The following is a 13,613-nucleotide window of genomic DNA, read 5'->3' as shown; positions in this document are numbered from 1 at the left end:
CAGCCACAAACTTTCTAGACAGATCCCCTGAGGCAAGGAAAATAAAAGCAAGAATAAATAAATAAAAATAAAATAAAAAATTATTAGAACTACATTAAAATAAAAAACTTCTGCACAGCAAAGGAAACAGTCAATAAAACTGAAAGGCAACCTGTGGAATGGGAGATGTTATTTACAGATGGCATGTCTGGTAAAGAGTAGTATCCAAAATATGTAAAGAACTTATAAAACTCAACACCAAAAACCAAATAATCCAACTAAAAAAATGAATGGGAGACATGAACAGACATTTCTCCAAAGAAGACATACAAAGGACAACAGGCACATGAAGAGATACTCATCATCACTTATCATCAGGGAAATGCAATCAAAACAACAATAAGATATCACCTCACCCTTGACAGAATGGCTAAAATCAACAACACAAGAAACAACAGATGTTGGTGAGGATGTGGAGCAAGGGGTACCCTCTTGCAATGTTGGGAATGCAAACTGGTGCAGCCACTCTGGAAAACAGTATGGAAGTTCCTCAAAAAGAAAAATAGACTTGCTGTATGATCCAGCAATCATACTTCTGGGTATTTACCCAAAGAATACAAAAAAACACTAATTCAAAGGGATATATGCACACCTATGTTTATATCAGCTTTCTTTCCAATAACCAAGATATGGAAGTAGCCAAGTATCTATTGATTGATGAATGAATAAAGACGAGTGGTGTGTATGTGTGTGTGTGTGCGTGTGTGTGTGTATACATACAGAGAGAGAGAGACTATTATTCAGCCATGAAAAAGAATGAAATCTTGCCATTTGCAACAATATGTATGGAGCTGGATAGTATAATGCCAAGTGAAATGAGTCAGTCAGTGAAAGACAAATACCATATGATTTCAGTCATATGTGGGATTTAAGACAAATGACAAATTGGGAAATATGTGAGAGTGAGATAAACCAAAAACAAACAAACAAACAAAAAAAACAAAACAAACAAACAAAAAGACTCAACTATAGAGAACAAAGTGATAATTACCAGAGGGGAGAAAGGTGGCACAGGGAACAGGTGAAATAGTGATGTCATTATGAGCACTGGGTGAGGTATGAAATTGTTGAATCACTATATTATACACCTGAAAATAATATAACACTGTATGTCGACAAAAATAAAAACACAAAATACATACATACATGAAGTCAATCTAGAAAAAAATAGAGTGACACCAGCTAGATGTCAGAACACAAGTTTCAGTTCTTCCTGGCCAAGATCACAGTTTTGACAATCACCCACAGAAAGAGCATTTTTGTGGGAGTCTGGGAATCTAGCAGAAGTTTTTGCACACTTTGACAGCAAAAAGATCCAAGAGTGGGTGCACTGAAGAGGATGAATGGAATATTTTTTTTCTTATCTGAGTCACTCCTCCCTGAAAGGGGTACAGTTCAGTGCCAAGAGAGACCCATTCAGCCTGCAATTTCTCCACAGGGGGAAAGTGTGTGAGTGATCATCTGGCTTCTTCAACTGCATGGGTCACTGACCAAAAGGCCCATTTCTTTCTAACTACATCCAGAATACTGAAGTGATCTTCATGAGTGAAGGGAATGAGAAAAGTTTGGACCACAACAGTCAGGGCTCAGAATTCCTCAAGGGACAAAGACCCTACTAACCACTTTGCAGACTACAGTCAGTAGCCTACCCACTAGCCACTGGGATGACTTGGGTTCAGATCTTGCTCACCTGGTGGCATCCCCCAACGTTCTGCATACCTGCTATCCACTGGCCAGCTCCTTTTGTATATTCCCCAAAGGTAGTGAGTGCAGGAGTTTTCAAATGGCTAGTGAACATACTTAGAAATTCAAACTGACTCCACAGATAGAGTAAAAAGAATGTACTTGACCTTTCAGCATTACCTCCAGGAAATCAAACAGAAAGCTGTCAGGACCCTGACTAACTGCAGGATTGAAAAAAGGCATACCATCAAAAATTCCCTCTTAAATCGTAGTAAGACATACTGGAAAAATGTATCCATTAAAAACATCTTCAAAAAGCCTCAGAATCCTTAACAAGTATGACAGAAAGTATTTCTCTGCCAACGTCAGGAAAGACCAGAGGAAGTGAGACCTTCTTCAAAGGCAAAGGCAAAAATGCAAGACTTTAAGAAACATGAAAAATCAAGGAAATATGACATCACCAAAGAAACACAACACTTCCAGTAACTTACCCTAAATAATGAAGATTTATGATTTTCCTGATAAAGAATTGAAAACGGTAGCTTTAAGGAAGCTCAGTGAGCTATAAGAAGACACAGAAAGAAAATCCAAAGAAATCAGGAAAATGAGGTAGAAATTATAAAAAGAACCACACAGACATTCTATAACTGAAGAATATAATGAATGAAAGGAAAAATACAACAAAGAGTATCAACAGCAGATCTTATCAATCAGAAGAAAGAATCTATGAAGTAGAAGAGAGGTCATTTGAAGTCTTGTAGTCAGAGGAGAAAAAAGGAGAAGGAATTCCAGAGAAAGCCCATGTGAATTATGGGAGACTATCAGAGGAGACATTGTAGGCATTATGTGAGTCCCAAAAGGAGAAGAGAGAGAAAGGGACAGGAAGTTTACTTAAGGAAATAATGGCTGTGAATTTATCAATCTGGGAAGAGATACAGACTATCAAAATCAAGAAGCTCATTAATTCCCCCAAACAGATTCAACCCAAGGAAATCATCTCTAAGACACATTACAATAAAACTGGCTAAAACCAAAGAAAAATAATTTTGAAAGCAGCAAGAGAGAAATAAATACCTCACATACAAAGGCAGTTCTATGAGAGGTCTTTATAGTGATAAATGCCTACAGTAAGAAAAAGAAATGATCTCAAATATACAACCTAACTTTATACATCCAAAAACTAAAAAGAAGAGGTCACTTGGGTGGCTCAGTTGGGTGAGCATCCAACTCCTGATTTGGGGTCAGATCATAATCCCAGGGTCACGGGCTTGAGCTCTATATTGGGCTCTGCACTTGAGTGTGGAGCCTGCTTAAGATTCTCTCTCTCCTTCTGCCCCTCCCTGACTCATGCTCTATCTCTCTCTGTCTCTCTCTGTCTCTCTCTCTCTCTCTCAAAATGAAAAAAAAAAAGTATTAAAAAACAGAACAACCAAGCCTATAATTAACAAGCTGGGAAATAACAGAAATCAGAGCAAAAATATATGAAATAAAGACCAAAAAAAATCAACATTAATACCTATTTTTTTCAAAACAGAAACAAACTTGATAAGCCTAAGTTGATTAAGAAAAAAGAGAGATCAAATAAATAACATGAGAAATGAAATTGGAGACATTCAACTGATGCCACAGAAATGCAGATGTTCATAAGAGACAACCATAAACATTTACACACCAACAAATTGGATAACCTAAATAAATTGATAAATCCCTGGAAATAGAAAACTTACAAGACAAAATCATCAAGAATAGAAAATCTGAACAAACCAAACCAGTAACAAGGAACAAGAGTGAATCATTAATTTAAAATATCTCTGCAGGGGCGCCTGGGTGGCTCAGTCGGTTGAGCGTCCGACTTTGGCTCAGGTCACGATCTCGCGGTCCATGAGTTCGAGCCCCGCGTCGGGCTCTGTGCTGATGGCCCGGAGCCTGGAGCCTGCTTCCAATTCTGTGTCTCCCTCTCTCTCTGCCCCTCCCCCATTCATGCTCTGTCTCTCTCTGTCTCAAAAATAAATAAACATTAAAAAAAACCCTGATATTAAAATAAATAAATAAATAAATAAATAAGTAAGTAAGAATAAAATATCTCTGCAAAGAAAAGTCTGGGAACAGAAGTTTTCATTGGTAATTTAAAGAAGAATTAATACCAGTTCTTCTCAAACCATTCCAAAAACTTGAAAGGAGGGAGGAGGCACTTCCAAAACTACTTTACAAGGTCAGCATTACTTTAATACCAAAGAACACTACAATAAAAATTATAGGCCAGCATCACTGATAATCATAAATATTGAAATACTCAACAAAATGTTAGCAAAGTGAATTCAACAACACATTAAAAGATTCATACACCATGATGAAGTCGGGTATATCTATGGGACTTAAGGATGTTTCATCAGACACAAATCAGTAATGTGATATAGCTCATTAACAATAAGAAGGATAAAAATCATATAATCAGACACCAACAAAAAAAGCATTTGACACAATTCAACATCCATTTGTGATGAAAACTCTCAACAATTAGGTATTGAAGAAATGTACATCAAACATAATAAAGACTATAAATAAGGAGCCCATAACTAACGTCATATTTGATAATGAAAAGCTGAAAGCTTTTCCTGAAGGATCAGGAAAAAGACAAAGATACACACTTTCACCATCTCAGTGAAATAAAAAATAAAGAAGTAAAATATCTGTTTGTAGATGACATATTATAGAGAGAAAACCCTAAAGACTCCACCAAAAAAAAAATGTAGAATTAATAAATGAATTCAGTAAAGTTGCAGGATACATAGTCAGTATACAAAAACCTGTTGTATTTTTGTACACTAATAATGAATTATCACAAAGAGAAATTTTAAAAATAATCCCGTCTACAATAGCATGAAAAACAATAAAATACCTAGGAATAAATCCATCCAAGGAAGTAAAATATTTGTATGGTGAAAACTGTAAGACAATTGTGAAATAAACTGAAGAAGACATAAATAAATCACAGGATAGTCTGTGTTCATGGATTAGAAGAATTAATGTTGTTAAAATGTGCATACTACCCAAAGCAATCCATTGATACAATTCCTATCAAGATCCCACTGACATTTCCCATTGAAATAATATAAACAATCCTAAAATTTATGTGGAACCAAAAAGACTCCCAAATAACCAAAGCAATCTTGAGAAAGAAGAACAAAGCTGAAGGCATCATGCTCCGTGATTTCAAACTATATTATAAAGTGATAAAAATGAAAACAATATCCTATTGGCAGATCAATGGAACAAAAGCTGGATATCCATAAGCCAAAAAATGAAACCACTATGTTAAACCACTGATGAAAATTAACTCTTAGACAAATTAAAGACTTAAATAAATTATATCAAATTCATGCAAAACCTTCTATTCAGCAAATCAACAAAATGAAAAGGCAGAATGAGAGATAATATTTGCAAGCCATAGATCTGATAAGGGAGATATATATAGATACACACACACACACACACACTTTGTATGTATTTTACATAGATTATACATATATATTCTACAACTTATACAACTTAATAGCAAAATATCCAATCCAATTAAAAATGGACAAAGATCTCAGTAGACATTATTCTGAAGAATACATACAATTGGCCAATTGGTACTCAAAATCACTAATCATCAGGCATATGAAAATGAAAACCACAATGAAATATTACCTTATACCTGGTAAAATGTCTTTTATCAAAAAGACAAGACATAACAAGTGTTGGTGAGAATGTGGAGTAAAGGGAACACTTGTATACTTTGGGTGATAATGTAATTTGTTATAGGCATATGGAAAACAGTACATGAAAAAAGTTAAAAGAACTACCGTATGATCCAGCCATTCCATTTCTGGGTATTTATCTGAAAGAAATGAAATCAGCATCTTGAAGAAATATCTGCATCCTCAATTTCATTTTAGCTTTATCATAATAACCAACATACAGAACAACCTAAGTGTCCACTGATGGATGAATGACATGATATGTAAAATGGAATATTATTCAACCATGAGAAAAAAGAAAGTCTTGCTATTCACAACAATATGGTTGACCCTAGAGAACAATATATTAAGTATAATAAGCCTTGATAAATACTTCTTGATAAAACTACTTGAAAATACTTCTTGATAAAACTAATGTATGAAATCAAAAAAGAAAACATCAAATGCATAGAGGCAGAGTGTAGAATGGTAGTTACCAGTGGTGGGTGCAGATGGGGGAAGTGAGGAGATGCTGTTCCAAGGGTGTAAGCCTTCATAAGATAAAAAAAATTCTTGGGGCGCCTGGGTGACGCAGTCGGTTAAGCGTCCGACTTCAGCCAGGTCACGATCTCGCGGTCCGTGAGTTCGAGCCCCGCGTCAGGCTCTGGGCTGATGGCTCGGAGCCTGGAGCCTGTTTCCGATTCTGTGTCTCCCTCTCTCTCTGCCCCTCCCCCGTTCATGCTCTGTCTCTCTCTGTCCCAAAAATAAATAAATGTTGAAAAAAAAAATTTATAAAAAAAAAGAGAAAGATATTAAAAAAAACAACTACAAAATAGAAGACAGCCACATGTCAATAGTAAGTGTTCACCTATCAATAATTTCTTTAAATATAAATTGTTTAAATTTACCTATTAAAAGAAATAAAATACCTGAATGACTTAAAATAATGAAGAACTCGCTTTCAATTTAAAGACACAATAGGCTTTATTTTTGGGTATGTTGTAAGAAAGTGGTCCAGTTTCATTCTTCTTCATGTCACTGTCCAGTGCTCCCAGCACCATTTGCTAAAGAGACTGTCTTCTTTCTATCAGATACTCTTTCCTGCTCTGTCAAAGGTTAGTTGGCCATACATTTGTGGGTCCATTGCTGGGTTCTGTATTCTATTCCATTGACCTAAATGTCTCTTTTTGTGCCAATACCATACAGTCTTGATGATTACAACTTTGTAGTAGATGCTACAGTCCAGGATTTTGATGCCTCCTGCTTTGTTTTCTTTTTCAACATTACTTTGGCTAATCGGAGTTTTTTGTGGATCCATACAAATTTTAGGATTGTTTGTTCTTGCTCTGAGAAGAATGCTGGTGCAATTTTGATTGTAATTGCACTGAATGTGCAGATTGCTTTGGGTAGTATTCATGTTTTAACAATATTTGTTCTTCCAGTCCATGAGCATGGAATATTTTTCCATTTCTTTGTGTCTTCTCCACATTTCTTTCTTTCATGAGTTTTCTACAGTTTTCTTTCATGGGTTTTCTATAGTTTTCAGCATACAGATCTTTTACATCTTTGGTTAGGTTTTTTCCTAGGTTATTTTATAGTTCTTGGTACAGTTGTAAATGGGATCGATTTCTTGATTTCTCTTTCTGTTGCTTCATTATTGGTATATAGAAATGCAACTGATTTCTGTACATTGATATGTATCCTGTGAGTTTGCTGAATTCATGTGTCAGTTATAGCAGCTTTTTGGTGGAGTCTTTCAGGTTTTCCATGTAGAGTATCATGTCATCTGCAAAAAGTGAAAGTTTGACTTCTTCTTTGTCAATTTGAATGCCTTTTATTTCATTTTGTTGTCTGATTGCTAAGACTAGGACTTCCAACACTATGTTAAACAATAGCGGTGAGAGTGGACAACCCTGATGTGTTCCTGATTACACAAAAATAAACTCAAATGGATGAAAGGCCTAAATGTGAGACAGGAGACCATCAAAACGCTAGAGGAGAAAAAGGCAACAACCTCTTTGACCCCAGCCACAGCAACTTCTTACTTGACACGTCTCCGAAGGCAAGGTAAATAAAAGCAAAAATGAACAGGTAGGACTTCATCAAGATAAAAAGCTTCTGCATTGCAAAGGAAATAATCAACAAAACTAAAAGGCACCTGACAGAATGGGAGAAGATATTTGCAAATGACATATTGGATAAAGGGTTAGTATCCAATATCTATAAAGAACTTATAAACTCAACACCTGAAAAACAAATAATCCAGTGGAGAAATGGGCAGAAGACATGAATAGACACTTTTCCAAAGGAGACATCCAGATGGCCAACAGACACATGAAAAGATGTTCAACATCACTCATCATCAGGGAAATACAAATCAAAACCACATGGGGTTACCACCTCACACAGGTCAGAGTGGCTAAAATTAACAACTCAAGAAACAGAGTTGGCAAGGATGTTGGCAAGGATGTGGAAAAAACGGAAACCCTCTTGCACTGTTAGTGGGAATGCAAGCTGGTACAGCCACTCTGCAAAACAGTGTGGAGGTTCCTCAAAAAATTAGTAATAGAACTTCCCTATAACCCAATGATAGCACTACTAGGAATTTATCCAAAGGATACAGGAGTGCTGCAAAAGGGCACGTATACCCTAATGTTTATAGCAGCGCTTTCAATGATAGCCAAATTATGGAAAGAGCCTAAATGTCCATCAGCTGGACATTTAGATAATGATGAATAGATAAGAATAGTGGTTTATACATACAATGAAATACTACTTAGCAATGAGAAAAAATAAAATCATGCCATTTGCAACAATGTGGATAGAACTGGAGGGTATTATGCTAAGTGATATAATTCGGTCAGAGGAAGATAGATACCATATGTTTTCACTCATATATGGAACTTGAGAAACTTAACAGAAGACCATGGGGGAAGGGAAGGAGAAAAAGTAGTTTTGAACAGAGAGGGAGGCAAACCCATAAGAGACTCTTAAATACGGAGAACAAACTGAGAGTTGATGGTGGGGAGGTGGCAAAGGAGGGAGAAAAATGGGTGATGGGCATTGAGGAGAGCACTTGTTGGGTGGACCCCTGGGTGTTGTATGTAAGCAATGAATCACGGGAATCTATCCCCTAAACCAAGAGAACACTGTATACACTATGTTAGCTAATTTGACAATAAATTATATTTAATAAATAGATAGATAGATAGATAGATAAAGACACAGTAAGCTAAAGTGAAGGAATGGAAAAAGATTTTCATACAAATGGCAACCAAAGAATAATAGAGTGGCTATATTTCTATCAGAAAAAAAAATTGACTTTCTGTCAAAACTGTCTCTAGTGACAAAGAAGATCATTATATAATAATAAAGAATCCATTCAGCAGAAAGATGGTAATGATTTTCAACATATGTGGAACCAACATTGGAATTCCTAAATATATAAAGCAAATATTGACAGATCTGAAGAGGAGAAATTAACAGCAATGCAATAATCTTAGGAGACTTCAGCACCTCACTTGGAATAATAAATAGAATACACAGACAGAAATTCAAGGAAGAATCTATAGATTTGAACAACAATATAAACAATTTATGGACCTAATAGATATACATGGAATTTTACACCCAACAGTGGAAGAGTACATTCTACTGCACATGAAAGATTCTATGCAGTATCATTTTCAGTCACAATGGGGTAAATTTAGAAAACAGTAACTGGGGAAAGAGTGGGAAAATTCACAAATACGTACAAAGAAAACGCACACTCAAGTAACAATCGGGTCAAAGAGGAAAGTGCGAGAGAATTTTTAAAAATATCTTGAGACAAATGAAAACAGAAACAATGTAACAAAATTCAGAGATGCTCCAAAAGCAATGCAAAGAGGGAAGTTTTTAGTGATAAATGCTTACATTAAAATGAAGATTAAGGTGCCGGGTGGCTCAGTCAAGTTAAGTATCCACCTCTTGATTTCAGCTCAAGTGATGATCTCACGGTTCAGTTCATGAGATTGGACCTCACAGTAGGGCTCCATGCTGCCAGTACAGAGTCTCCTTGGGATTCTCTCTCCCTCTCTGGCTACCCCTCCCCCACTTGCGTGTGTGTGTGTGTGTGTGTGTGTGTGTGTGTGTGTGTGTGTGTGGTGTGTGTGCGCGCGCGCACACCTGTGCATACACGCGGGCAAGCTCTCTCTCAAAATAAATAAACATAAAAAAATTTAGCTTAAAGTAGCAGATTGTATATTGACAACCTAACTTTATACTTCAAGGAACTAGCAAAAGAACAAACTAAGCCCAAATTTAGAAGGGAGGAAATAATAAACATTAGAGCGGAAATAGAGAATAAGAAAACACCCTATTCCACGATCTTACTAACACTATTCTGTTTTTTCAAATTCTGTGTATGTTGGGTTTTGTTTGCTTTCATTTTGTGATCGTCGATATTCATTCTTTATTCTTTTCTATTGTATGTATATAATAGTAATCTTCCCTCTCAGACTACTTTAGTATCATCTCACAAAATTTTATTTAAAATGTTTTTCTTATTCCATTTAAAAGATGTAATGTCTTTTTTTAAAAAAAGATTATAGGCAAACACCCAACGCTGTGCTTCTGTGGATCCATCCCTCCAGCGGCGGGTCTGACTCCCTCCAGGTGCCGCAGGGCCCCTCCCGAAGCGGATCGCCAAAGGATAAGCGAACTGAGCCTGCCCCTCCTGCCCCTGTACACCTTGCTGATCCACCTCAGCTAATATGCCAGATCCCCAGCACCACAAGCCTGGCAGTGTGCAAGTAGCCCAGACGGGCCACGCCACCCCACAGTGAATCCCGCCCCTAGGAGATGGGAAGAGAAGGTACACACCAGTCTGACTGTGGCCCCAGTGAAGGAAACAACCAACAAAACTAAAAGGCAACCGACGGAATGGGAAAAGATATTTGCAAATGACATATGAGACAAAGGGCTAGTATCCAAAATCTATAAAGAGCTCACCAAACTCCACACCCGAAAAACAAATAACCCACTGAAGAAATGGGCAGAAAACATGAATAGACACTTCTCTAACGAAGACATCCGGATGGCCAACACGCACATGAAAAGATGCTCAATGTCGCTCCTCATCAGGGAAATACAAATCAAAACCACACTCAGATATCACCTCACGCCAGTCAGAGTGACCAAAATGAACAAATCAGGAGACTATAGCTGGAGAGGATGTGGAGAAACGGAAACCCTCTTGCACTGTTGGTGGGAATGCAAATTGGTGCAGCCACTCTGGAAAACAGTGTGGAGGTTCCTCAAAAAATTAAAAATAGACCTACCCTATGACCCAGCAGTAGCACTGCTAGGAATTTATCCAAGGGATACAGGAGTACTGATGCATAGGGGCACTTGTACCCCAATGTTTATAGCAGCACTCTCAACAATAGCCAAATTATGGAAAGAGCCTAAATGTCCATCAACTGATGAATGGATAAAGAAATTGTGGTTTATATACACAATGGAGTACTACGTGGCAATGAGAAAGAATGAAATATGGCCCTTTGTAGCAATGTGGATGGAACTGGAGAGTGTGATGCTAAGTGAAATAAGCCATACAGAGAAAGACAGATACCATATGGTTTCACTCTTATGTGGATCCTGAGAAACTTAACAGAAACCCATGGGGGAGGGGAAGAAAAAAAAAGAAAAAGAAAAAGAGGTTAGAGTGGAAGAGAGCCAAAGCATAAGAGACTCTTAAAAACTGAGAACAAACTGAGGATTGATGGGGGTGGGAGGGAGGGGAGGGTGGGTGATGGGTATTGAGGAGGGCACCTTTTGGGATGAGCACTGGGTGTTGTATGGAAACCAATTTGTCAATAAATTTCATATATTGAAAATAAATAATAAATAAATGTAAAAAAAACAGTAAAAAAAAGTAAAAATAAATAAAAAATAAATAAAAAATATAAGAAGATTATATACATTAGTCCTTATCCTGAGTATTTAATATTCCAAGTGTCCCATTTCCAGTGTACTACGCACCCCAAGTGAAGGAAAAAAATTACTAATGATGAAAAAATATGTAGCTCATATTTTCTCTTTTGATTTCTTCTTTATCCATGGGTTATTTAATAAATAATGCTGAGGGGCGCCTGGGTGGCTCAGTCGGTTAAGCGTCCGACTTCAGCCAGGTCACGATCTCGCGGTCCGTGAGTTCGAGCCCCGCGTCAGGCTCTGGGCTGATGGCTCAGAGCCTGGAGCCTGTTTCCGATTCTGTGTCTCCCTCTCTCTCTGCCCCTCCCCCGTTCATGCTCTGTCTCTCTCTCTCCCAAAAAAATAAATAAATGTTGAAAAAAAAAATTAAAAAAAAATAAAAATTAAAATAAATAAATAAATAAATAAATAAATAAATAATGCTGAACTTTGTGAAGCCCTGTATATGACAGAAGTCTTGTTTTATTGTTTCAAGCCAAGTTACACATAATTTGAGGAATCATCATATTGGTCTTAGAACATGAATGAATGTGTTGATCTCTGTCATACTTACTGAACTCCATGTATCCATGTGGTTTTAAGCACCCAAATATGGTGACAAACATTTCAAATTCTCAGAATTGTGGTAGCTATGGCGGCAGATTCTCTGAGATCGTCTCCTGATCTCAGATACCCCAATTAATTAACCAAGTGCTGGGGTTGCTTAAGAGATCCTGCTTAAGTGCCTGGAAAGGACCCATTGCCGGTACACCTCTGACACACTGTAGGATTCCAGATCCATTAGACAAACAGATTCATCATAATTTCCTAGAAGGGATTCTGGGTATTTTAAATCTTGCTTCATTCCAAGCAAAATTTAATGAATTATTTTGATTTAGTATCTTTGTAGCTAATTTTTGCATTCCAGGAATTTGGATGATTCAGATTTTTCTAGGTTTTCATTTATTTATAAATGACTCATTTTTATAGTGTTAAGTCTTTATAAAAATGTTTATTTATATGATTATCTTTTCCTTATACTTTCTGCCTTTCAGAAACATGTTCAAAATCAGAGATAACAATTGAAAATGGATTTTTTTCTCAATATGAACTTACATATTACTTAAATAAAGAAACACAGTATCAATGTAAACCAGGATATGTAACACCAGATGGTAAAACTTCAGGATCGGTTACATGTCTGAAAAGTGGATGGTCACCTCAACCCACATGTATTAGTGAGTAATTTATAATGTTCATATTTATTATCCTGATGACCATTGAACAAAAGTTTAAGTTAATTCTTTTTTAGGGGGAGGGGCTGACGTGATTCCCATTTGAAAAGATAAATGAAAAAGGATTAATTTTTTGCCGGTTAAGACTAATCACTTATAGAGTGTAATACCAGGACATCTTTCAGTTTACATTTTTTTCCACTTTAAAACATCCTGTGGGGCCACCTGGGTGGCTCAGTCAGTTGGGCATCCGACTTTGGCTCAGGTCATGATCTCACAGCTTGTGAGTTCGAGCCCTGCATCGGGCTGTGTGCTGACAGCCCAGAGCCTGGAGCCTGCTTCAGATTCTGTGTCTCCCCCTCTTTCTGCCCCTCCCCTGCTCATGCTCTGTCTCTCTCTCCTTTGAAAATAAATACAACTTAAAAGTTTTTTTCTTTTAAATCCTGTGATTTGGAAACTGGTTAGGGAGCCTTATGTGTAGTCTGGAAACTCATTTATTTCTTCTGGCTGACACCAACCTTTGTGCCTATTTTTCCTGTTTTTAGGTGATAAGGTTTCGATGTCAGAATCTTTGTTGCTAGACATAATATTATGTTTGTAAGTGAAGATCTGGGTCCATAGTGTAGAATTTTAATTGAACCTGTAGAATTTATGTTCGACAATCCAGGGTAAGTCCACTTCTAAAACAGCTCCCTTAGAAAATCATAAATATCTAATTAGTAGAGACAGAAATGCTTCTAGATAGCACCAAATTCAGCTGTGTTGAAAGATTTCACTGTCCCTAGATGTTTATGAAGATTTTTCTATGAACAGTTTCCTCAGTTTATCTTATACTCCAAAGCTACGCAGTGATATTTTTGAACTGATATTTAGCATATTCACTTTAAGTGAAGTGGATATTTGAATATCCATTTCTACTGTTTCCATTTCCTTATTTTTTTTTCCAATTTCCTTGGTTACTATGAGCACTAGCTACAGA

At 36.8% G+C, this 13,613-nt stretch overlaps 1 protein-coding gene across 3 annotated transcripts in view; it reads left to right on the top strand.

The window, feature by feature from the left end:
- LOC125155619 (complement factor H-like) overlaps window positions 1–13,613 on the top strand; it is a 109,023-nt gene that overhangs the window by 69,586 nt on the left and 25,824 nt on the right. For all 3 annotated transcript variants that reach the window (XM_047841073.1, XM_047841074.1, XM_047841075.1), the window contains one exon: window positions 12,455–12,637. In XM_047841073.1, coding sequence (XP_047697029.1) covers window positions 12,455–12,637 — 183 coding nt within the window. The remainder of the gene's footprint in view (window positions 1–12,454; window positions 12,638–13,613) is intronic.

This window comes from Prionailurus viverrinus, chromosome F1, assembly GCF_022837055.1.
Source record: "Prionailurus viverrinus isolate Anna chromosome F1, UM_Priviv_1.0, whole genome shotgun sequence".
Classification (NCBI taxonomy): domain Eukaryota; kingdom Metazoa; phylum Chordata; class Mammalia; order Carnivora; family Felidae; genus Prionailurus; species Prionailurus viverrinus.
Note: the sequence above shows the minus strand (reverse complement) of the source record. Positions and strands in the feature narration are given on the sequence as shown.